Raw genomic sequence first — 26,582 nt, forward strand, 5'->3', positions numbered from 1 at the left:
AAGGAATGATGCTAAAGCTGAAGCTCCAGTCCTTTGGCTACCTCATGCAAAGAGTTGACTCATTGGAAAAGACTCTGATGCTGGGAGGGATTGGGGGCAGGAGGAGAAGGGGACGACAGAGGATGAGATGGCTGGATGGCATCACTGACTCGATGGATGTGAGTCTGAGTGAACTCCGGGAATTGGTGATGGACAGGGAGGCCTGGCGTGCTGCGATTCATGGGGTTGCCAAGAGTCGGACACGACTGAGCGACTGAACTGAACTGAACTGAACTGATGCAAAGAGCTGACTCATTGTAAAAGACCCCGATGCTGGGAAAGATTGAGGGCAAGAGGAAAGGGGGCAACAGAAAATGAGATGCGTGGATGACATCACTGACTCAATGGACATGAGTTTGAGCAAGCCCCGTGGGATAGTGAAGGACAGGGAAGCCTGGCATGGTGCAATCCATGGGGTTGCAAAGAGTGGGACACGACTTAGTGACTGAGCAAAAATAGTAGTCAAAAACCTGTGATAATGGCATAAAGACAAACATGTCGATGGATGGGATAGAATGCAGAGCCCAGAGATATATGTTGACATGTGTAGTCAAATGCTTTTCAACAAGACTGCAGAGACCATTCAGTGGGAACATGACAGCCTTTTGAACAGATGGTAATAGCAAGGCTGGATATGTTCATGCAAAAGAATGAAGTTGGACCCTTACCTAACATTATATACAAAAATTAATTCAAATTGGGTTAAAGACTTGAATGTAAGAGCTTGAAAACTATAAAAATCCTAAAAGGGAAAACTTCATGACATTCATTTGGTAATAATTTCTTGCATATTATACCAAAGGCACAGTCAACAAAAGAAAGTAGGTAAATTGGTCTTCGCCAAATTTTAAAACTTTTGTACACCAAAGGACACAGTCAACAAAGTGAAACGGCAGAGCACAAAATGGGAGAAAATATTTACAAATTACATATCTGATAATATGCAGAATATACAGAGATTTCAACAACAGTGAAATCCAAACCACCTCATTTTAAAATGGACTTAAATAGACATTACTACAAGAAGATATACAAATCTTATAATTTGTATGTCATATGAAAAGATATTCATATGAAAAGATATTCAGTGTCACTGATCGTTAGGGAAATGCAGATCTAAACCACAGTGAGATATTACATCATTCCCATTGAAATACTAAAACAGTGTAAAATAATAGGTGTTGACAAGGATGTGGAGAAATGGGCAGCCTTGTGTACTTTTCTTGGGACCGTAAAATGCTGTAACTCCTTTGGAAAACAGTGTGATAGTTCTTAAGAAAATAGAGTTTAAAATATGATCTACTTCTGAGTATAAACCAAAAAGAAATAAAAGCAAGGTCATGAACTTGTACACCCACACTCATAGCAGCATTATTCAGAATAGTCAAAAGGAGAGGGTAACTCAGTGTCCACTGAAGGATGAATAGGTAGACAAAATGTGGTTGCTGTGGTGGTTGTTATTCAGTTGCTAAGTTACGTCTAACTCTTTGCAACCCCAGGGACTGCAGCACACCCGGCTTCGCTGTAGGTCACTATCTCCCAGAGTTTTCTTAAATTCATGTCCATTGAGTCAGTGATGCTAACTGTCTCATCCTCTGCTACCCTCTTCTCTTTTTGTCTTCAGTATTTCCCAGCCTCAGGGTCTTTTTCCCAGACTCAGCTGAATGAGTCAGCTGTTTGCATTAAGTGGTCAGAGTATTAGAGTTTCAGCATCAGTCCTTCCTACGAATATTTAGGGTTGATTTCCTTTAGAATAGACTGGTTTCACCTTCTTGCTGCCTAAGGGACTCTCAAGAGTCTTCTCCAGTATCATATTTCAAAAGTATTAATTCTCCAGTACTCAATCTTCTTTATGTCCAACCTCACATCCATACATGACTCCTGGAAAAACCATAGCTTTCACTATACGGACTTTTGTCTGCAAAGTAACGCCTTTGCTTTTTAATATGCTGTCTAGGTTTATCATTGCTTTCTTTCCAAGGAGCATCTTTTAATATCATGGCTGAAGTCACCATCCCCAATGATTTTGGAGGCCCCCCCCCCCGAATAAAATCTGCCACTGTTTCCACTTTTTCCCTATTTGCCATGAAGTGATGGGACTAAATGCCATGATGTTTGTTTTTTGAATATTGAGTTTTAAGCCACCTTTTTCACTCTTCTCTTTCACCCTCATCAAGAGGCTCTTTAGTTCCTCTTCACTTTCTGCCATTAGAGTGGTATCATCTGCATATCTGAAGTTGTTGATATTTCTCCCAGCACTCTTGATTCTGGCATTTGTGATTCATCCAGCCCAGCATTTTGCATGATGTACTCTGCATAGAAGTTAAATAGGGGGACACTATACAGCCTTTCTCAATTTTGAACCAGTTATTTGTTCCAAGTAAGGCTCTAACTGTTGCTTCTTGACCCACATTCAGATTTCTTAGGAGGTAGGTAAGATGGTCTGGTAGTCCCATCTCTTTAGGGATTTACAAAATATGGTATATACACTCAATTATCATTCAGCCTAAAAAAGGAAGGAAATTCTGATCATGCTACAACATGGGTGGACCTTCAGAACATTTTGTTAAATGAAATAATCCAGTCACAAAAGTATACTGTCCAAACACTGTATGATTACACTCAAATGAGGTCCCTGGAGTAGTCAAATTCACAGAGACAGAAAGCAGAATGGTTGGTTACCAGGGGCTACAGCGGGGCAGGGCATGGGGAGTTAGTGTTTAATAGCTGCAGAGTTTCAACTGGAGAAGATGAAAATGTTCTATAGATGGAAAATAGTGACTGTTCCACAACAATGTGAGTGTACTGAATGCCACTAAACCATGCACTTAAAAATGTAAATTTCGTATACTGCATATTTAACAGAATTTTTTAAACACCCACCCTGCTGACTATTCATCTGCGCCATCTATAAGCTCAAAGGTAGGGCTTTATGTACCTTTACTGTTGTTTCCCCAGCACCTTGTACCTGTGTAGATAATCAAGACATTTTTGTGGCATTGTGAACTCATAAATGAGTGATTAATACCATTTTCTAACATCCTGTGCAAAGGATTTAGCACTGAAGTTGTGTCAACACTGGCTTTCCCTTTCTAATTCCTTGATTAATTTACTTCTGAAATGTCTTTTGTGTTCTAAGCATATCGCACAGATGGGGTGTCCTAAACTCTGGCAGGAAGTGTTTCTACATAAATACAGTTACATATTTACAGCTCCCACCCTGTTCTATGGGTGGTCCTTTTCTGCCCCATCTCTCTTCCCAGCTCACACCCTGTCCTTCACGGAGGAGGTATCAAGATGGAGCTGAGAAAACAAGTGCAGTGGGCAAGAACTGTTCTGAGAGCATGCTTGGCTGCCATGAACGAATTTACTTCTGAGTCCTGTTGAGTCAGTCTATAGAGAACCAGAAGAAGGGATGAGAACAGAACCACTTTGGTTGTTTTTGAGGACTGCTTTGAGGTTGTTTTTGTGAAGCATGGAAGAGGTAATAAAACAACCCTGGCATCAGGCAGAGTGGTCTCATTTTAAAACAGAAGAAAGGATCTCTGTAACCTAGAGAAAAGTGAGCTTGGCTCAGTCAAGGGTTTTGACTGTAAGCAGAAGAAACTGCTTGCTCCTTGGAAAGAAAGCTATGACCAACCTAGACTAAGCTTATTAAAAAGCAGAGACATTACTTTGCCAACAAAGGTCTGTCTAGTCAAGGCTGTGGTTTTTTCAGTGGTCATATATGGATGTGAGAGTTGGACTATAAAGAAAGCTGAGCACCAAAAAAATTGACACTTTTGAACTGTGGTGTTGGAGAAGACTCTTGAGAGTCCCTTGGACTGCAAGGACATCCAACCAGTCCATTGTAAAGGAGATCAGCCCTGAATGTTCATTGGAAGGACTGATGTTTAAGCTGAAACTCCAATACTTTGGCCACTTCATGTGAAGAACTGACTCATTGGAAAAGACCCTGATGCTGGGAGGGATTGCAGGCAGGAGGAGAAGGGGACGGTGGAGGAGGAGATGGTTAGATAGCATCACTGACTCAGTGGACATGAGTTTGGGTAAACTCCTGGAGTTGGTGATGGACAGGGAGGCCTGGCGTGCTGCAGTCCATGGGGTCGCAAAGAGTCGGGCATGACTGAGTGACTGAACTGAACTGAGAAGAAACCGCACCTGGGCTAACTGAAGCAGAAGAGGAATTGTGTTTAGGAGGTGTGTATGGAGGAGCCCAGAATCAAAAGGGAGGCTGGGTCACCAGCATCAGAATTGGGGGAAGGTAAGGGGCAGGAGGCTGCAGGGAGGGAGGCCAGGCAGCAGGAGAGAGCAGGGCTGAGCCCTGGCAGGAGTGTGGTCGGGGTCCTAGAGCCACTGTGTGTGCTGGGACCATCTCTCTACTGCCCGCGCCCCGCCAAGGCTTCTGTGGCAGGCAGAGTGAGTTTCCACCTGTTTCAGTTTCTGCAGTACAAAGAAGGTTCCTTCCTTTGTCCAGAACTCACCCAGTGAGGGAGGTTCCCCCAGTGAAGACAGCATCCTTAGCCAAAAGAGAAAAATTTTTAAAATCCCAGCAGAGTGTCCAGACTCTACACAGGCCAGGGCATAAAAGAGGTTCACTCACAAGATACACAATGGCACCCCACTCCAGTACTCTTGCCTGGAAAATCCCATGGACGGAGGAGCCTGGTGGGCTGCAGTCCATGGTGTTGCTAAGAGTCAGACATGACTGAGCAACTTCACTTTCACTTTTCACTTTCATGCATTGGAGAAGGAAATGGCAACCCCCTCCAGTGTTCTTGCCTGGAGAATCCCAGGGACAGGGGAGCCTGGTGGGCTGCCGTTTATGGGGTCGCACAGAGTCGGACACGACTGAAACGACTTGGCAGCAGCAGCAGCACAAGATACATGATTCTGTGGTTCCACTTCAGGGTATATACACAAAATGAAAGCAGAGTCTCCAAGAGATATTTATTTGTTCATGGCAGCATTATTCACAAATAATTCACAAATGGAGGAAACAGCCTAAGTAGCCACTGAAGGATAAGCAAAAATGTGTGTGTATGTATATATGTATAAGGACACATACATAATTGAATATGATTCAAATTTAAGAAGGGAAGAAACTCTGCCACATGCTATGATATGATGTAGGTGAACCTTGAGTACATTATGGTAAGGAAATAAGCCAATTACCAAAAGACAGGTTCTGTATGATTCTACTCATAAGAGGTGCCTGGTGCAGTCTTACTTATAGACACGGAAAGTAGTGGTGGGTTGCTGGGACTAAGGGGAGAGGGGAGTGAGTTGTTGTTTAAGGGGTGAGAGGTTCAGTCTGGGCAGACAGAAAGGCTGTGAGGATGGATGTAGTGATGGTGGCACAGTGACAGCATTTGACGCCACTGAACTGTGTACTTAACCATGGTTAAGACGGGAAAGTTTATGTTATCTGTATTTTGTGTGAGCTGTGTGTGTGCTCAGTGGCTCAGTCGCGTCCGACTTTTTTTGCGACCGCATGGACTGTAGCCTGCCAGGCTCCTCTGTCCATGGCATTTTCTAGGTAAGAATACTAGAGCAGGTTGTCCTTTCCTCCTCCAGGGAACCCTCCTGACCCAGGGATTGAACCCACTTGCATCTCCCGCATTGGCAGGTGGATTCTTTACCACCTGCACCACCTGGGAAACCCTGTATGTATTTTATCACTATAAAAAAATAAAATGAGATACACTCAGTAATTCCGTTCAGTTATATTTTTACTGGGTACCTCATGTGTGCTGCGGACTTTTCTAGGGATCAAGCAGGGACCACAACACTTCCCATCCTCATGGAGCTCATGTGGTGGCGCCAACCAAGAGCACCCAGCAGACAGCTCTGTGAGATTTGTGTGCAAATTTAAAAAAATGCTACACAAAGATCCAGATGGTAGCAAGTGACCAGGGCAGCTAAGGACAGCTCTGTGATGATGACCCTCTACTTAGAAGGGAAGGCATTGCCCTGACATAAGGAGCCGGCCAGTAGGGTCATCCTGGCATCTGAGAGGCAGAGAGAGAGGTGCTTCTGTGGGTGATGGGACGGCAGGGCGTGGTGCCCTGGTGCTCAGCTTGGTGGTGAGTGAGCTGAAAGGCTGCTGCACGGGTCAGCTGTGTCTTAACAGATCCCTCCCTCCTGGCTAAGAGGGAGCTAGGGTCCCGCTGGGCTGTGTGTCCAGCAGTCCTCATCCCATTGCAGGAATGCTTACCTGTGCAGTTACGTGTCAAGAGAGACACTTCGCCCAGACCTGGATCTCTGAGCTGTCAGCAAGCTGCAGCCCGTGCCCTGAGTGATTTGAAAATCTGGCTGATTTTCCAAATGTGCTGTAGTGCCTTTTCTATATGCATGACTTGATTTTCCTTTGCTTGGGGGTGGTGGTGACACTGGAGCAGGAATATTTTACAGAACAAATTGCAGACGGAAACAGGTGGTGCTGACACTCGAAGCCCTGGGTCTGGGCAGCCAAACTGGAAAATGGGGCCACTTAACAGAGCTTTGGTTGTTTTTAGCTTCCTTAACAACCACAGAGTGGAACGAAAACCTGAGACATTCCAGGCGAGTTCTGTTTGGAGGAAAAATGACATCAATTTGACTCAATTACCATGTGAAACATACAACAAGCCTCTCTCTGGTGAGCAGAGACTGGCGGCGTGTTGGAAGGCTCACTGGTTCCCACAGCCTAGGGATGCTGGGGGGCTTGGTGGATGCAGACGGCTTGTCTCCCCGCTGGCTGTCTGATTCGTTGGGTCTGGGGTGGGCTCCAGAATGCATTTCCAAATTGTGCCCATGGGGTGTTGCTGCTGCTTCAGGGACCCCGGTCAGAGGGACTGCTAGAGAATATAGCCCCCTCCAGGGTGGGGCCTGGGTGGGTGCAGCCGGCGATGTGAGCGTGTCATCTCTGGTTCCGCTCTGTCCCTAGGGAGGCCCCGAGTCACGCTGGTAGGTGGTGCTCTTGTGAGCACCCTCCCCGCCCACCCCACCGGCCTGGTGCTGCGCACAGTGCCCCTACCCGGCCTTGGACCAGCTCCTTCCACATGCCCCATCACCTGTCCCTGGCTGCTCCTCCCTGACAGTGTCCCCAGGTTGCTGCGCTGCTGGCTGCAGGGCCCCGGCTCCGCCCCCGGGTGCCGATGCGGTGGAGCAGCCGGGGCTCTGAGCGTGCCAGGACGCAGCCAGCCGGAGCGGGACAGACTCCAGACATCACTGCGCCACTCCCTCTCCAACCAGGTGTCTCCCTAAAGATCATGGGGCCGCCACCTCCACGGCTCTCCCGAGCGTGCATTTCCACACGGGCGAGGAAGACAGGCAGCCTTTGCTACACGTTTCTGAGGCCTGCTGCTTTGTGTTCTGGGGTGCTGTCGGGTTTTCAGCTGGCCGGCCTGGCTTGGCCCGGGCCCCCGCAGAAGAGCGCGTGTCTGCCCCCGGGGACAAGACGCTTCAGCCGCGATCAGGTTCCCATACCTGCTCTCCTGAACATGAGCCTCCCAGTTACACATCAAGGCGGGTAGCTTCCTGCAGGCTTCCTAGAGAACATCTTGAGAGCATGAGGCTTCTTAAGTTAGCTAATGAAAATGTTTTAATTTGGTAAATGCACATAGCAGAATTTACCATTTTAGCCGTTAAGTGTGCAGTTCAAGATCGTTACATGTATTCACATTGTTGAGCAACCAAACCTGAGAACTTTGTTATCTGGCAAGACTGAAACTCGGTTCTCATTAAACAGGTCCCCATCTCGCCCTCCATCCCAGCTCCTGGAGCCTGAAGCTTTTCTCCTGCTCCAGCTCACGTATTTTTTGTGTATTTGTTCCAAGGATGGCACCTGAGCCTTATACAGAATGTGCTGAACTGTCCTCAGGTAGACAGGAAAAACGCAGCAATACTGCGGAGGGATTGTGTCCCTATGGTTCTGTCCTTGCTGAAACCTGCATCATTCCGTTCAGGCCCCACTCTTTATGCTGCTTTCAGGGGCTGTGTCAGAACACCCTGAGAACTGGTTTCCTGTGTTGTTCCTTTAAACCTGCAGCATTCTTTAATGTCTTTGGCTGGTGTTACTGTTATAGGCAATGTTTCGATTGCGCTTTGAAACCCTCTGTGACTTGAATTTTCTCCCTCATAATTTAAAGTTTTTATTCTTCCCAGTTTTCATGTTTTGAATTGAGGTTTTCTAGTTTGGGCCCAATCCTAAGGCTGAATATTTCTGGAAAAATTTGCTTTATAGCCATTGGGTGGTTCTCAGACTATCGAAACAAGGAAAAAGTTATGTGCTTTTCCTTTCTTCACCCAGGTTTGGGGATAGGTAGCTAAGGCATGACTTCAGAATTGGCCTACAGATGATCCAGAATTTAAAAAATGACTGCAATTTTGTTCTTAAGGAAAGAAAAAGTTTTGGAAGGAGGGAGTGAGAACAGAAGAACTGAATATGTTGTCTTTTTCCTTGTGGGAAAGAATATTAAATTACACAAAGATTGTTTTGCTTTAATAATAGTTTTCAAAGAGAAAAGTCCAAGCACTGGCACAGCTAATTCCTCTGTTGCACAGATGCTCAGACACTGAGTGCCTGGTTTCTGCAGCTTCCGTGCCCAGTGCTGCGTCCAGCTTCTCATGGCCTGGATTAACTGTGGCCACGCTGTTGGCTTCAGCCATTGCTTTATGTTGCTGCTGATGTCCTGGAGAGAGAGTTTTCAGGCCCCTGCTAAAAAATTCTCCCTCTAGATTATGTCTATCAGGAAAAAAGTAACATATTCAAAATCAAGTGAAGTAAGTTAGAAACAGATACAGTATGATCTCATTTATAAGTGAAATCTAAAAAAAACTGAACTTATAGATACAGAGAACAGATTGGTGGTTCCCAGAGGCTGAGAGTAGGGATACGGGTGGAGATGGTCAAAGGTACAAGCTTTTAGTTATAAGATAAATAAGTCCTGGGAATGTAGTGTACAGCATGGTGACTGTAGTTAACAGTACTATGGTATCATATATTTGAAAGCTGCTAAGAGTGAAAGTCTCTCAGTTGTGTCTGACTCTTTGTGACCCTATGGACTGTAGCCTGCCAGGCTCCTCTGTCCGTGGAATTCTCCAGGCAAGAATACTTAAGTTGGTTGCCATTCCCTTCTGCAGGGGATCTTTCTGACCCAGGGATCGAACCCGGGTCTCCCACATTGCAGATAGATTCTTTACCACCTGAGCCGCCAGGAAAGTCTAGAGAATTGCTAAGAGTAGGTCTTAAAAGTTCTTTCACAAGAAAAGCAGTTGTAACTGTGTGGGGTGAGGCATGTTAACTAAACTTACTGTGGTAATCATTTTGAGATATGTATATGTTTACTATATTATATATACTGTGGTATATAGGATATATAATCATCATGTTAGTTATTCATTCGCTCAGTCATGCCGACTCTTTGCGACCCCATGGACTGTAGCACATCAGGCTTTCCTGTCCTTCACTGTCTCCCAGAGTTTGCACAAATTCATGTCCATTGAGTTGGTGATGCCGTCCAACCATCTCATCCTCCGTTGTTCCCTTCTCCTCCTGCCTTCAATCTTTCCCAGCATCAGCATTATTTTGTATACCTGAACCTAAGGCAATTATATATTAATAACATTGGGAAAAGGACATAATGAAACAAAAGTATTTGCCTAATTTAAAAGGAAAAGGGAATATTTAAAAGGTTCTTACCTTTTCCCTCTGTATCTTATACTGCTACCCTTATGACCTAGTCCGCTCTGCCTCCCTGAATCCCACTCTCTCCTGAGAAGGAACTCAGGAGGATGTCATGATCTGGGGGTCCTCAAATCCAATGTTTTTTTTTTCTGTCTACATCAACTTTCATTCTTCTGTCTTACTTGGCTTTTCCTATCCTTCCCCTTGAATTGTGTGATTTTTTGATGTTGAGACCCCTGTAACTTAAGTTCTACCAACAAGAGGTGCAGAATTAAGGGGGCATATGCTTTTCTGTTACTGTATCTCATGACAAACTTTGGCTAGAATGAGGACTTCAGGTAAAATAGGAATGTGGTCTTTACGGCTGGACAAGGCTAGGTTTGGATTATGGTCATAGTTGACTGACTGTGAGTCCTGAGCAAGTGGCTTTATTTCATTGAATCGAGGTTGGTGGAGACACCACCGTGATGGGTTGTGAGGAGGGTTAGGGATGATGCAGACTGGCACGTGGCAGAGGGCCACAGGCACGGACCTTGCCCATCCCGTCATGAAGATCTTCTTCACCCTCCTGCAGGAAACTCCAGAATCAGCTGACACCATTTCTTTTTTTTTTTCAAATTCACCCATCCTATGCATTTTTTTTCCAACCAGCTTATTTCCAGTTGGTCTTTGCATGTAAGCTTGTATGCCCTCACATGTATGTGATTCCAGAGTTTCCTGTTATGCAAGTTTCTTTTGAGGAATTTATATTTATGGGAATTTTTTCTGTCTCAGAAGGCCTTTTAAATAAAATCTGGGTTATATGTCTTACATGTATGTATTTTTTGTTCCGATAAATATCTATGAACATTGAAATTTGAATTTCATATATTTATATATGATTGCAAATCATATATTTAGATTTTTTTTGTACTGGAAGAACACAGTTTTTAAAAAATATTTTTAAGTAATTAACATTTAATGAACATAATTTATATTTCATTAATTTATAAATGAATACATTTATATTTCATTCATTTATATTTTGTGTTTTAGATTTATTAAAAAATTGACAGTACATAGAATTCTCATTCACAATTTCCCCTGTAATTGACACCTTACATTAATATGATATATTTATTATAACTAATGGGGCAGTGTTGTTGATTATTATTGACTGAAGTCTATAGTTTGTTCAGATATCCTTAGTTTTTATCTAATATCTTTTGTTTGTTTTAGGATACTGCTGTTGGTTTTTTTTTTTTTTTTCACTTTTTGTATCTCTCTACATTCCTTTTTTTCTCTCTTGGCAGGTATACAATATGTTTCAGCACCAGAGCCTTGGAATTAAAGTCAACATTCAGGTTACCAAGCTTGTCCTGCTACGACAACGTCCTGTAAGTCTCCATCAGCACAGTTACAGAAAACGTATCTGGTCCTTAGGCTTCTTAATGGCTGTTGAGTGCCAAGGAGGAGTCCAGGTGTTCTGTTTTGTCCTCTGTCCCTGGCTTTGCAGGTGGCAGCAGTGTGCCCTAGGCCAGGGACCAGGGATGCCTGGTGGGCGGGGGACAGCCACTGCTACTGGTGTGCACGTAACCTCAGCCTCTCGGGGAACCCTGAGCAGTGGACCTTTGTCCCCCCGCCTTCATTCTCCCGTGTCTCCCGGGTGCAGAGTTGACGCTGAGATCTTTGGGATCACGGCTAGCCTTTTGGAGCTATACCCAAGCTTCAGGCCAAATTTGGTTGCACTGTAGCACTGTTTTCTGGTCTTGATTGAGTACATTTCCTTACGAAAGTGTTGCTTACCTAAAGAGTTAGGCAGTGCAGATGAGAACGCTGGGTATGCTGTTCAGTTTGCCAAAAAGAAGAAAGCTTTTCTTTAATGAGATAGTCTTCATCCTAACTTATAGGTAAGGCCCCGGTAGCCTCTCTCTGGGTCTCTGCATCTGCCTACCAGCACTGTGGGTAGGTGACATTGAATAATGCCCCTGTGAGCAGCTGTCTCTTCCTTAATAACCGCACTGTGGTCTGAGCATAAACTCTGGCTTCCCTGGGAAGTTGCTTCTGTAACTGCCCCCTGATTTCTTTTAGGCCAAGTTGTCCATTGGGCATCATGGTGAGCGGTCCCTGGAGAGCTTCTGTCACTGGCAGAATGAAGAGTACGGAGGTGCACGGTACCTCGGCAACAACCAGGTTCCAGGAGGCAAGGACGACACGCCCCCCGTGGATGCTGCTGTATTCGTGACCAGGTAAAGCTGGACTTGGCCTGGAGCTGCAGACGTGAGAGGGAAGGCATTTCCCATTGGAGAGAAATCCAGGCTTGAAAATCAGACCTTTGGCCACTTGTCTGAACCTTGAATTCCTTATCTGTAAAATGGGGATAAATGATAGCTCTGCCTCTGAGATGTGAGGATTAAATGAGCATGGGAAGCACTTTCATAGTGGCCCAAAGTAAGGACAAAAGTATTAGCTATTATTATTGTTGTTGCTGTTATGAATATAAAACTACTGATTTCTAATTACCCAAGACTCTTAAAACCAAGAAAATTTGTCTACTACCTCTTCCCAACACCAAATATAATGCTGACTGAAAAGAGCTCACCTGTGTATGAGGCTGCTTCCTAACTGGAGGGAGTGGATGCCCCAGTTTTCCTGTTGAGGGAAGTCTATGCTCCCCAGTGGTTCAGCGGTTAAGAATCGACCTGCAGTGTAGGAGATGTAGGAAACATGGTTCGATCCCTGGGTCAAGAAGATCCTCTGGAGGAGGGCATGGCAACCCACTCCAGTAATTCTTGCCTGGAGAATCCCATGGACAGAGGAGTCTGGCGGGGTCATAAAGAGTAGGACACGACTAAAGCAACGGAGCCCGTGCAAGGCAGCTTCAAGAAGTCCGTGTAGGTGAATGTGTGTGCTGTGCACAGCCCCATCTATGGGCACTCTCAGGACACAGCAGCAGGCAGAGAGGCCCATGGAATTCACAGAGAGGTTCCATTTGAAGCCAGGAACTGAGCTTCACGTCTGCAGAGCTGGATGTACTCTTCCTGGTTGAGAGGGGAGCCAGGGACCCTGCTGGGCAGTAGTAATCAAAGGCATCTCTCTGTGTAGATGGCAGCAATGTTATTTTAGTTTCCTAGGGCGGCGGTAACAAACTACCACAAAATGTGTGGCTTCAAAAAACCAGAAATGTATTTTCTCACAGTTCTGGAGGCCAGGAGTCTGAAGTCAAGGTGTGGGCAGGGCCTTGCTCTCTCTGAAGCCAGGAGGCAGGATCCCTCCTCCTCCCTAACTTGCGGAGGCGGCCGCAGTCCTGGGCATCCCCAGTCTGTGGATGCATCTCTCCAGTCTCTCCCCCATCGTCCCCAGGTGTTTTCCCCGTGTCCCTGTTTCCCGCTTCTTGTAAGGACACCAGTCACTGGATTGGGGCCCAGCCTAATGCAGCGTGGCCTCATCTTAACTTGATTACAGCTGCAGTGACTCTCTTTCTGAATAAGATCACATTCCCTGGGACCGGGGGTTAGGACTTAAACATGTCTTTTGGGGGACACAATTCAACTCACTGTAGGTATAGATTTGGCTATTTAATTTTTTCCTATGTCTCAAATCTCTCTTGAAAAAACTGATTTTCCTTGATTGTTTTACCTCAGTAATGTAAATAAAATGTACTATGTGTTCTTACCAAAATCCCCTTTTAGAAAATATGTGGAAATGATTCATGACAGTTTAACCCACTAGATTAAAATACAGTGTTTTACTTTTTTTCTTTTATTGAATTTTTATTTTTACTTTATTTTACTTTACAATACTGTATTGGTTTTGCCATACATTGACATGAATCCACCATGGCTGTACATGCGATCCCAAACATGAACCCCCCTCCCACCTCCCTCCCCATAACATCTCTCTGGGTCATCCCCATGCACCAGCCCCAAGCATGCTATATCCTGCATCGGACATAGACTGGCGATTCGATTCTTACATGATGGTATACATGTTTTAATGCCATTCTCCCAAATCATCCCACCCTCTCCCTCTCCCTCTGAGTCCAGAAGTCCGCTATACACATCTGTGTCTTTTTTGCTGTCTCGCATACAGGGTCATCATTGCCATCTTTCTAAATTCCATATATATGTGTCAGTATACTGTATTGGTGTTTTTCTTTCTGGCTTACTTCACTCTGTATAATTGGCTCCAGTTTCATCCATCTCATCAGAACTGATTCAAATGTATTCTTTTTAATGGCTGAGTAATACTCCATCATGTATATGTACCACAGCTTTCTTATCCATTCTTTTGCTGATGGACATCTAGGTTGCTTCCGTGTCCTGGCTATTATGAACAGTGCTGCGATGAACATTGGGGTACACGTGTCTCTTTCAATTCTGGTTTCCTCGGTGTGTATGCCCAGCAGTGGGATTGCTGGGTCATAAGGCAGTTCTATTTGCAATTTTTTAAGGAATCTCCACACTGTTCTCCATAGTGGCTGTACTAGTTTGCATTCCCACCAACAGTGTAAGAGGGTTCCCTTTTCTCCACACCCTCTCCAGCATTTATTGCTTGCAGATTTTTGGATCACAGACATTCTGACTGATGTTTTTACTTTTCGAATGAATGTATCAACCTTGGTTTTAAGATTTTGTTTTTTAAGAAACTGCTTTCAAAATTAAATGCTTTCTTTTTTCTTTGAGTTCAGAGAAAGGGAACAGCTTACTGTGTCTTTAGCATGAAGATAGCCTACTCCTCTAAGAGGAGTTAAATCTGGTTTAAGACTTTGGGTTCGAGCCCAGAAAGGCTCTCGGTTTGCATCTGTTGGGCCACGTACAGGCCCCTGGCTTGATGACGTCCTGAAGGCAGCCAGATGTGTTCTGTGGTCTCAGCCTCCGGCACCAGGTACCAGGCATTACAGCTCACTAGCCTTCTCAGAGAACCTAGAACATGCACATTGCCAACACCAGACACCGAAGAGACACCTAATCACACGTGTAGATGATTCATCGGTCTAAAGGGTTAAAATGTGGTCCGTAGCACACTGATCCCTTATGAGAACACTTGCTGCTTCTACAAAATGTGATTAAATGTATGACGGGACATTTGAGAAGTCTATCCAGTAATTCCAATTGCTTACATGTGGCTGGTAGTCTACTAGGCACCAAAGACAAGGGGTGAGCACAACCTTGTACTTGCTTTAAGCTGCGTTTACCCACCCCTGTCAGTGATGGGAACCCCTGGATGCCATCTCTTCCAGCAGCTCTGGCCCCCACACTCACTAATCAGAGGCTTCCATGCTCTTTGAAATGGATTTTGGAGCCTCTGGGGCACTCGGTAAAGCATTGTACTGAGCGTATGCTACAGCCTTTGAGAGTGGGTTTGATTTGGGGAGCAGGTATGGTTTCTTGGGAACCTTGTCTATATGTGACTATAAATTAATGTGATTGATTTTCCAAATGATAATTCGATGAGGAGTACAAACTTTTCCTAGAAAGGAGCTCTGTATAATATCACCTTTGGAATATGCAGCTAAACTTCCAGGTTTATTACTTTGAAAGTAGTCTGTATAAATACTATATGAAATGTATAAATTCTGGTGTTTTGTTAAAAATAACCTAGGGGAATTTCCTCTATATTGCTTATTCACCTTCCTGCTGTTTCCTTTCTTGTCTGGGGGAGAAAATACTTGCAAGTGGTTTTGGTTTGGGAACAAATAGCCTTTTTATCAGAGGCAATAGATGTTACCAAAGGTAGTGCTGACAAAGCTTCTGAATTAGCCTTTTACAAAACGCCACGAGAGAGTCTGAATGCACCCTCAGCCTCAGAATGCTTCCCATTCAGCTTTCTCCTTTCTCTTTTTCCTGTGTCCCAACAGCTTATTTACCATACTGGAAATATCTTGCATAAAAATGTTCTTCTTTACACCTCACACACATTAGGATGCCTATTATTAAAACAAAACACCAGATAACAGAACAAGTGTTGGCGAGGATGTGGAAGCATTGGAACCCTTGTGCCCTGTTGGTGGGAATGTAAAATGGTGCAGCCTCTGTGGAGAACAGTACGGCAGTTTCTTGAAAAATTAAAAATAGAGCTACCGTATGATCTAGCGATTTCACTTCTGAAAGCACTGAAAGCAGAGTTTTAAAGAAGTATTCATACACCTCTATTCATAACAACATTACTAATGATAGGTAAACTGTGGGAGCAGCCCAAGTGTCCATCAGTGGAGAAATGGATAAACAAAATGTGGGGTCTGGTGTTTGTTGCTGTTTGTATTCCAACAAATGGAATATTATTCCACCTTAAGAAGGAAGGAAATTCTAACACCGGTTATCACATAGATGAACCTGGAGGATATTTTGCTGAGAGAAATAAGCTAGTCATAAGAGGACAAATCCTTTGTGATCCCACTTGTATGACATACCGAGAAAAGTTAAATTCATTTAGACAGAAATGGTTAGTGGCCAGGAGCTGCGGGGAGAATGGAACAGGGAGGTGTTTAATGGATACAGAAGTTCACTCTTCCAAGAGTTCTGGAGATGTTGCAGAACAATGTGAATATACCTGTCATTGCAGAACTATATACTTAAAAATGGGTAAGATGCTAAGTTTTACTGTCGTAGAACTTACTTTATGACAGTAAAAATCTTTTAAAATGAGCTTTTCTAACTAAGCACATTGGAGGTGGGGGTCCTGATTGCAGACGGGTTGTGGGTGCCGGTGAGGAAGATGTCTGGTGGCCTAGGAAGGCAACGTGTCTTCAGCGGCAGGCAGAAGAGATGCAGAGGCCTCGGCCCTGCCGGCGTTGCCTCTCTCCTTTTCGAGCAGTCTTGGTCCCTCTCGCTTCCGTGGGGCTGCTGAACTAAACCAGTGGTGCTGTCCATCTCCTGGGTCCTCAGAGACGTTACACTGAAGCCCTCCTACGAGGACAGGGTGGCAGCCACAGAGCTGGGGCTGGAAGCCCATGGGACTGAGCCGCACCGTTTAGAAATCAGAGGCTATGAGCTGCGGTTCCCTGGGCTGGGATACTGATGGGCTGACATCTTCACAGGGAAATCAGGTGCAAGGCAGCTGCCGCGCTGGACCAGCGGCCCTTCCCCCCAGAGTAATCTGCACTGAGGGTCTAACTGGAGGCCGTGCAGGCTGGCCGTATTCAGAGGCCGGCATCCTCCAGTCCTGGGGCTGGCCGGTGTGGTTTCTTCGCCTTTTGTTTTCCATCTGGGCTGTGGCTGAGCCCGAGAGCGTAGCTTCCTGGGCACCCACCAGCCGTACAGATGGCCAGCCGCTGAGAAGGGAGCATGACATCACGTCGAGCAGAAGCTGCTGAGACAGGAGTGGTGGGTGCTGTGTCTCCAGCAGCTGTAGCCATGTGGGGCCAGCAAGGACCTCTCAGTAGACTGAGCCTGGGGGCCAGGCGGGACCCGCACAGACTGGGCCTCAGGGAGCTTCACACCTGTCGTGGCCTCACCTTTGGCTCCACATCTCCTCCAGAAAGCCAGGAGTTTTACCCCCGAGACCCAGGTCTGTGCTCCTGGAAAATAGCTATAGGGACACGTGTGGTCAGCCCAGAGCATGACCCCTGGGATGTGTCCAGCTGTCCCTCCCCTTTCTCTTCCCATGTGACTCCACCCAGTCCCTTCCCAGCCCCAGGGATGGTCTTCTCTCAGCCTTTGGTCTTGCTCATGGGACAGATCGGTAGGTACCTGTGGCGTTACATTTTTAAACACTGGGGAAAGATAAGGCCACAAGGGAGCTGATAAGGAATGTTGAAAGTGGCCTGGAAATGTATGCCAGTCATTTCATAAAGGAGTCAGTACTTATTAAACCCCAACTATATGCCAGGCAATAGGTGATGTACAGGATTAGCTGTGTAACTTGTGCCTAGTGCAGAAGGAAAGCATGGGATCGCATGTTAAAACATTGTTAAGAATTTCAAGACACTGAGAGCAGAGCATTAAAGCAGGTTGGGGGATGGGAGGCTTCTGGGTGAGGGGCCTGTGTGATGGTACAGCTCAGACATCTGTGGAGCCCGCTCTGGCCTGTAGATCCATGTAGCCTTTTCTTGAGGTAGAAACAGTGGAATGTGAATGTGAGCTGACGTAAAGACTGGAGAGCTGCACTGGGACCCTCACTTTTTTATTTTTTCTTTCCCATTTCTCTGTTGACCCCTGCAGCCCTTCTGGCACGTAGGAGCCAGAGGACCTAGAGATGAAGCTGCCCCCGCAGGCGGATGGCTTTACTTTCCTTTTCCAAGAAAGGACCTTGAACAGGAAGGGGAGAGAAGATTCAGATTTTGGTGACCCTTTCAAAGCAGGCCTCTAATTGAACGTGGCCCCCTGTGAACCTACCTCCTCAGGAGAAGCAGCGGGGGATGCTGCAGGGTCTGTCTCTTGGGACCACCCATTTCCCTACAGGGAGGCCGCGATGAGAGGACACACCGTGCCCTTTAAGCGTCTTCCCCCAAGCTGGCCAGAGAGCCAGACAGGAGGAGGTGCGGCCAGTTCCCTCAACAGCCCTGTCAACCTGTTCAGTTCTCTCCTATGAGTTAATGGCCACACAGCCTTTCTCCCTTTGCCCAAGTGAGGCAATGGGATGACTCTTTAAGTTGTCAGTTGCTTGCTCTGGGAAACCCTGGAGCAAGGTCTCAGGCCAGTCTGGTTGTGTGTGTGTGAGTGACATGCTCAGAACATTCCAGTGGGGAGTGTCAGGTCAAGAAAGTTGAGTTGGGGTTGGTTAAATACAAGGCCAGTGAATATATTTATGTCCCTAGTTTTATTTGGTTTCCTGTCTGCCTCTGCGTCTTCCTTGCCACTCTCTATTGCCTGAAATTAGTCTTCTGAAAGTTATCTTTGACAGAAAAAAGCAAGGCACGAGTCTTTGTTTCCCTATGGTTATTCCATCTCCATTTCCACGGAGGCTCCCTTGGTTTTGGAGGGGGTTGTGAAAAGCATGGGGGTCTTCAAGGCTTCCTTTTATCCTTTGATAAAACTGTTTTAAAATTGATTACCAAAATACATGTTTATTGTGAAAGATTAGAAGTGTGGTCAGCAGCACTCAGGTGGGTTGCCAAGCGCCCTGGCCCATTTCCCTCCCGCTGTCTGTGCCCAGCTTCAGGGCCGCCCCTCCAAGCTGCTGCACCCCACCGGCTGCCCCTTCCTCTGGGCTCGGAGGACGTCTGGGGTGCCTGGGAGGCCTGAGGCGGTGGCTCGGCCAGGGTATTCTGTACCTCAGAACCCCACGTGGAATCTTCACGCCTACAGATCTGGACTTTACGGTCTAGGGGCTCGGTAGAATCTTTGACAGCGTTCAAGCCAGCCTGAAGCAGAGCTGGTGCTGGGAACACGCAGGTTTTGCTCCGTTCATGTGGGCAGCCACATGCTGCTGAGGGTGTTAGGCATGGGTTACGTTGTTCCGTTCTGTGCTCAGTCATTCAGTTGTGTCCGACTCTTCGTGACCCCATGGACTGTAGCCCTCCAGACTCCTCCGTCCATGGGATTCTCCTGGCAAGAATACTGGAGTGGGTTGCCATTTCCTCCTCCAGGGGATCTTCCTGACGCAGGGACTGAAGCTGTGTCTCTTGAATCTCCTGCATTGACAAGCAGATTCTTTACCACTGCACTACCTGGGAAGCCCAGGTTACATTATGGAGACAAATAGGACAGAAAGTGCTGTGGGTTGGAGGGAGGGAAAAGGAAAGCTGATGGTATTACACTGCCTTCTTGTCGTCTTCCCCAGTGTGAGTGGGAGATCCCTTCCCTGAGAATAGATTTTTTTTTGATAGAAGGTGGGAGAGGAATGGAGGACATTGAAGGCCGAAGTGGGGTGGACTGTCAGAAAGGGAAGGCGGTGAACAGCCCAGGCAGGACACCACTTTTGTTCTCAGCATTGCTTAGTGCCCGCATCGTCAGGCTGGCCCTGGTTTTCTTCCCAGAGAGTTTTTTTTAAGTCAAATGAGAAGAGGTGCCTTACAACGAATTTCAGCCTGAAGCTTCACTGGAGTGGATGAGGGGGGGATTTCTCCGAGCTCCCACAGGTCCCCATGGGAGAATGAGCGTGGGGCCAGGCACTGCTGTTCTCGCCGAGTCTTGGGCAAGTGCTCTGGTTAGCTTCCACCTGTGGGCATTTATGGGCAGAAAGAAAGGTCCAGATGGAGCCCCTGGTACCTGCAGAACCAGGGCTATACCAGATTTCAAGCATCTTTGCTTTTCATTTGTACAGAGCCACACACCTGGGAGATCCTAGGGAGCTTTAAAGAACATAACTTTTTGCTTGTTTGTTTGCGCCATGCAGCATGTGGGATCTTAGTTCCCTGACCAGGGATTGAACCCCAGCCCCCTGCATGGGGAGTGTGGAGTCTTAGTCCCTGGACCCTCAGTGTGTTACCAGCTCAGTCATGTCCAACTCATTATGACCCCATGGACTGTAGCCCGCCAGGCTCCTCTGTCCATGTGATTCTCCAGGCAAGGATACTGGAGTGGGTTGCCATTCCCTTCTCTAGGGGATCTTCCCAACCTGGGGATCGAACCTGGTTCTCCTGCATTGCAGGCATATTCTTTACCATCTGAACCACCTGGGAAGTCCCAAAATATAACTTTTAGAAATGACTCTTTTGTTGTGTTCTCATGTAAGTGATATATGGTCATTCAAGCATATAAAACCAGTTCCTGCCCAAGTAGAGTAACTTAGGAAGTCACTATTAGTGTGATGATACTGACAAATAATTGTCTCTGATCGATGACTTGGTAAGCATCTTCTTCTGCAACTTCCATCATTGGATGGAGTCTTTCCAGCAACTAAGTGTTATGTGTGGAATAGTTTAGTTATGAAAACAGGGTCTTATGTGGGGTTACTGGGCCTATCAGTTGGAAATCTTGGCAAAAAAAACCATACTGCTAGTTATTATTTTTCATTATAATTCATGACAAAGTAATAACTTTGTTGTTGGCAAGACAAGTAATCAAAATTAATTGACATGTTTTCTTCTCTTATTCTTGGAGGTACTGCACACACCTGACTATGTCTTTTTAAAAATTTTTTTAGGACAGATTTCTGCGTACACAAAGATGAACCTTGTGACACCGTTGGTAAGTTTAGAGTTAAAATAATAACTCTACAGTCTCTGATAGCGTGGAGACGTGATAACCCTTCCAGTCTGAAAGCGCCATCCTTAGAGAAGCTCTGCTCTTTCTGTTACCTCTGTTTTTGGTAAATTTGGTCTTTGATTTTATTTTACTTTTCTTCTTTCCTACAAAGTTTTGCAATTTCTTATGGCAGAAGTCATCTAGACAAAGGGTTAATAAGGAAGAAATGTAAAGTGCAGCCCAGGGGAGGAGCCTCCAGGCTGCCCCGAGGTGACTCACTGGGTTGCCTCTTGATCACCAGTGAGGAGGGGGACCTCACTGAGTTACATGATGGTCATGAGACAGAAGCTTCACCAAGTGTCCTCAGAGGTGAGATGTGACTGCAGGGTGGTGGGAATGGTGTGTTCCCCATCCTTGGCACCAGGCCCATCGCTTTCTGCTTGAACGGTAGCAATACTGACATGTAACACAGGAAAACACCAATCCCCTCTCCCCCAGCCCTTCAGCCTGTACCACCTTCCCCAGTTTCCCCTTCACTTGCTGTTTTCTTTCTCTCCTGTCCTCAGTTATGTCTGGCTTGCTCTAGACCTCTCATAGATTTTGAATTGGAACCGGTCTTTGGGTGCAGGAATAGAGTACTTGGTTAAGGGGAAATACCAAGAGGGTGGCCAGTTTTGTCTGCTGTAGCACAAACTTCTATTCACTAGGAGGTTGAAATATTGAACCATCAGAAGCACAGTTTGGAACTGAATTATAGGAAAAGTGAAGGAAAATGATATAGAATTGAATATATCTATTATTGTGGAATTCAGATGTTACACGGAGAAGGCAATGGCATCCCACTCCAGTACTCTTGCCTGGAAAATCCCATGGATGGAGGAGCCTGGTAGGCTGCAGTCCATGGGGTCGCTAAGAGTTAGACACGACTGAGCGACTTCACTTTCACTTTTCACTTTCATGCATTGGAAAAGGAAATGGCAACCCACTCCAGTGTTCTTGCCCTGGAGAATCCCAGAGATGGGGGAGCCTGGTGGGAGGCTGTCTATGGGGTCGCACAGAGTCGGACACAACTGACACAACTTAGCAGTAGCAGCAGCAGATGCTACAAACCTGTGCTTCCCGTTGAGTCCTGGCAGCAGGTAATCCCGAGCCTTTGCTTTGGCTCTGCCACATACGAGCTGGGTAACCTTCAGTGAAGTGAAGTCACTCAGTCCTACTCCTTGCGACCCCATGAACTATAGCCTGCCAGGCTCCTCTGTCCATGGGATTTTCCAGGCAAGAATACTATTGGAGTGGGTTGCCATTTCCTTTTTCAGGGGATCTTCCCAACCCAGGAATCAAACCCAGGTCTCCCGCATTGCAGGCCGATTCTTTACCGGCTGAGCCACAGGGGAAGCCCTTAGTAAATCTCCATAATCCATAAAATGGTCACTTTGGACAAGGTCACTTATAAGGTCTTTCCAAATCTTGTAGAATGATAGCTAGCATTTATGCCCCATTTCAGAATTTAAAAATGATTTTTTTATACTATACTTTATCAATCCTCTAAAGTCTGAGAACTAAGTGTTAAAAACCAACTAGCCAATCCATGCTTTGTTATTTGGGAGCTGTCTCCATAATGGAATTACTAGACAAATGCAATGTGCAGGAGGCTTCAAGAGAGGGTTAGCTGATGCCCGTCTGAGTCTAATTGGGACTGGAGAGGACTGGGGTATGTCCACCTCTGGCAGTCCCCTGCCCGGACTGCCAAAGCATATGCTATCTGGAGGACTGTCTACCCTGTCCCAGTGTTCACAAGTCAGCTCTGACAGCTTTAACTCGTGTGCTGTGTCCTTTAGCAGGGCTAGAGAGGCTGGGTCACCACTGTTAATTGAATGAGGGAATAAAATTGAATGCAAATGAATAGACGCCAATATTTTTGAATTGGTGTGCATCTGATGAAATGGTTTTCTTTTATGTCATTTAGAGCCGGCTTTAATTTTTTTTTGAATATATCACTATCATATCTGCACAGCAGCTGGCTCTCTCATGCGTCCTTCCCTCATCTAAACCACATCCCCGTGTGACCTATATTCATCTGCTAGGCAGTTATAGCAAAATACCACGACTGGAAGGCTTAAACACAGACAGTTACTGCCTCACAGTTCCGGAGGCTGGAAGTTCAGAATGGGAACATCCACAGGGTTGATGTCTCCTGGAACTTCCTGCTTGGCTTGCAGATGGCCATCCCCTGCTCGAGAGAAGGGTCCTCCGTGCCTGCTCTCTGTGTGTGCCTGTGCCCCAGCCTCCTTTTTTTATAAGGACACCACTTATCTTCGATCACAGCCCCACTCTGATGACCTTATTTAAACTTGATTACCTCTTCAAAGTCCCTGTCCCCAAATATCTCCATGCTGAGGGTTGTGGCTTCAACTTACGGTTTGAGGGAGGACCCAGTGCAATCCATAATGTTACTCATTTGACACTTAACCACATACTGTCAGTTTCTTTAAAAACAGTCGCAAAACCCACGTGGTGTTTATTTAGTATACGTTTATCCTAGTATGTCACAATTTACTTGTATCAAGTTAGCCAGTAAGAATAATGGGTGCATTTGATGAAAATAATAATTTGAACACTGGGCTTATGGAAGTCTTACAGCAGTCCAGTTTACTTCTATATTTTTTTTACCTTCATATTTTTTGAAATAATGATAGAAGTTCTTAAAGTTGTCAGAATAGTACAGGGAAGTCTCTTATCAATCATTCGGCTTCTTATAGTGACATCTCACATAATCGTAGTGGATTTCCAAAGCCAGGAAACCGATGGGGACGACGCAGTGAACTAGACTACAGATCTTGTTCAGGTTTCACTGATTTTTCCATTCATTCATTTAGGGGTTTGCTTTTACCCGTTGTTCCATGACATTTTATCATGTGTAAATTCGTCCATCCACCTCAACAATCAAGAGCAAAACTGGTTCGTCCCTGCCAAGCAGTTCCCTTAGGCTGGCCCTGAATCACCCTTTCCTTCCCTGTCTTTCCCTAATCCTGGCTACTACGTACCCATAATCTGTCACTATGATTTTGCCATTCCAGCATCCCACAGAGTGGAAAAATAATCTGAATCACATAGATATGCAGTTGCCAATGCCAGGAGATTTTGAGCAGCTGCCTCAAATCTCAGAATCCAGCTGTAGTAGGAGGGGCTGTCCCGAGTCCTTTAGAAAATGAAATAGTCTGGTACCTTGAGAAACTGGGGAAGCTTGGGGTTTATCAACATTCTATATTTGGTATGTAGCAGTGTTTTTTGTTTTTGTTTTTTTGCTTTGTTGTTTTATTTAGGATATAACTTACAGGAAGTAAAGTGTACAAATCTTGATGGATTTAAAACATTGATGCCTATACTTGTTTTCTAGTTTATCTCTTATTTATTGAAATAATTTTAAAGGAGTGTTTTGAGTCCAGTTTTAATCTATTTTTTAAAATTGTGGTTATAACATAAAATTTACCATCCTAACCATTTTTTAGTGGATAGTTCAGTGGCATTAAATAGGCCCACATTGTTGTGTAATCATATCCCTGTACTCTGAAAGCAATACTCATAGTAAGATATGGAATGTTCTCAGCCCCCAGAAGGTTCCCTCATGCTTCCTTCACGTCCTCCAGAGGTGTGCCCCCAAAGGTAGCCTACTATTACAAATGTTTAAATCCGTTTTTTAACAGTTTAATTTAAAAATAGTTTAAACTTCGAAGTTAAATTTGAATGGTTCATTTGAAGAATCTCTGAGGTACTGAGTGGAGTTCGGGGTTCCATGAATAGTACCTCCCTCTACATTGCTCAGTCTGCACTAGTCAGCTCCCCAGACAGGATTCCCAACTGTGGAGACAAGCAGAAAGGGCATCCATCAGAAGTGGGACTGACCGAGGCTAGAGGACCAGCTTGCAGCACAGCTAGCGCTTGAGGGGCCCGCAGGGCGAGGCCTGCGCAGAGGTCGGTGGCCAGGCTGTGGGGACGGCCCCCTCTGCTCCCTCAGCCACCGTGTCACTGCTTCTTGAGGCCTGCCCTCGATCACGTGACTGCCTTTCTCTACCCTGACCTGCGTGGGGGCGAGGGGGCTCTGGCCCTTCGGGGAGACACAGGCACGTCCACAATGTGTGCGTGTACTGGGGGTTTGCTGAGAGGGTGCTTTACCAAGGAAGGATGGTGCTGACAGCGAAGGATGACGGTGCTCTCTGCACGTCTGAGCTTTAAGACTGAAGCCCGAGACGCCGACGTGTCGTTTGTGCACTTTGCAGGGTTCCTACTGACACAGGTGACGGGGCTTCCGTGACCCCGATTCTAAGGCAGTCCTGCTTCCTGCAGGGATGAGGCCACACCAAGTGGCTACACATTGGCCAGGAGCTCGACTGAGCAGACAAGTGGACACACTTTTAAATAATCACGCCAGGTAGACCCTCCCACCCTGTTAGGCTACTGTGGGGAGAAGGGTCCCACTCACCTCCAGCTTGGGGAAGACACACTCAAGGAGAACTGAAGACAACTCTTGAGGCAGGAGGATCTGGGAAAGCAGGCTTCTTCTCTAACAGAAGCAGCTGCCGCCTCACTGTGGTCCCTACGGGGCATATTTCAGACTTGCCTTTGTGGGGTGTGGCCTTTGCTCTGTTGAGTTGCTTCATCCTGCAAGATCTGCTTGCCTGCCACCATCCTGATGCTGAGGGCTCCTAGGTGAGAAGGGGGTGCTGGGAAGTGCAGAGTCGTGGGCGCAGGAGATCCCTGAAGGCTGTGCTGATCCTTTGCTCTCCTCCTCCCAGACCCCCAGGCCTCTCTGTGGTCCAGGCATGATCATCCATGTCTCTCCACAGCCTGGCTGACCAGACACATCTTTTTTAAAAACTTATCTAATTTAATTGGAGCATAATTGCTTTACAATAATGTGTGGGTTTTTGGCATACGACAATATGAAGCAGCCATGGGTATAAATATGTCCACTCCCTCTTGAACCTCCCTCCCACCTCCCAATCCATCCCACCACTCTAAGTTGTCAGAGAGCGCTAGTTTGAGCTCATTTTATCATATAGAAAATTCTGCCTGGCTATCTATTTTTCTTATGGTAATATATATGTTTCCATGGTACTCTTTCAATTCATCCCACACTCCTTTGCCTACTGTGTCCACAAGTCTGTTCTGTATGTCTGCATCTCCATTGCTGCCCTGCAAGTAGGTTCATCAGCACCATCTTTCTAGAGTCCAAGTATATGCATTAATATATGATATTTGTTTTTCTCTTTCTGACATTTCATTCTGAATCATAGGCTCAAGGTTTATCCAGTTCATTAGAACTGACTCAAATGTGTTCGTTTTTATAGCTGAGTGATATTCCATTGTGCATATGTACCAAAACTTCTTTATCCATTCATCTGTCGATGGACATCTAGGTTGCTTTCATGTGCTAGCTATTGTAAATACTGCTACAGTGAGCCTTGGGGTACATGTGTCCTTTTCAGTTATGATTTTCCCAGGGTATATGCCCATTAGTGGGATTGTTGGGTCATATGATAGTTTAATTCCTAGATTTTTAAGGAATCTCCATACTGTTCTCCATAGTGGCTGTATCAATTTATATTCCCACCAGAGTGCAAGAAGATTTTCTCCACACCCTCCCAGCATTTATTGTTTGTAGACTTTTTGATGATGGCCATTCTGACTGGTGTGAGGTTACATCTCATTGTAGTTTGGATTTGCATTTCTCTAATAATGAGTGATGTTGAGCATCTTTTCATGTGTTTATTAGTCATCTGTATGTATTCTTTGGAGAAATGTCTGTTTAGGTCTTTGGCCCACTT

The 26,582-nt window shown here is 45.7% G+C and overlaps 1 protein-coding gene across 1 annotated transcript in view; it reads left to right on the plus strand.

Annotated features, from left to right (window-relative positions):
• ADAMTS17 (ADAM metallopeptidase with thrombospondin type 1 motif 17) overlaps positions 1–26,582 on the plus strand; it is a 393,371-nt gene that overhangs the window by 83,810 nt on the left and 282,979 nt on the right. The window contains exons 5-7 of the mRNA XM_052659846.1: positions 11,002–11,085; positions 11,780–11,937; positions 20,717–20,760. Coding sequence (XP_052515806.1) covers positions 11,002–11,085; positions 11,780–11,937; positions 20,717–20,760 — 286 coding nt within the window. The remainder of the gene's footprint in view (positions 1–11,001; positions 11,086–11,779; positions 11,938–20,716; positions 20,761–26,582) is intronic.

This window comes from Budorcas taxicolor, chromosome 21 (genome assembly GCF_023091745.1).
Source record: "Budorcas taxicolor isolate Tak-1 chromosome 21, Takin1.1, whole genome shotgun sequence".
Taxonomy (NCBI): domain Eukaryota; kingdom Metazoa; phylum Chordata; class Mammalia; order Artiodactyla; family Bovidae; genus Budorcas; species Budorcas taxicolor.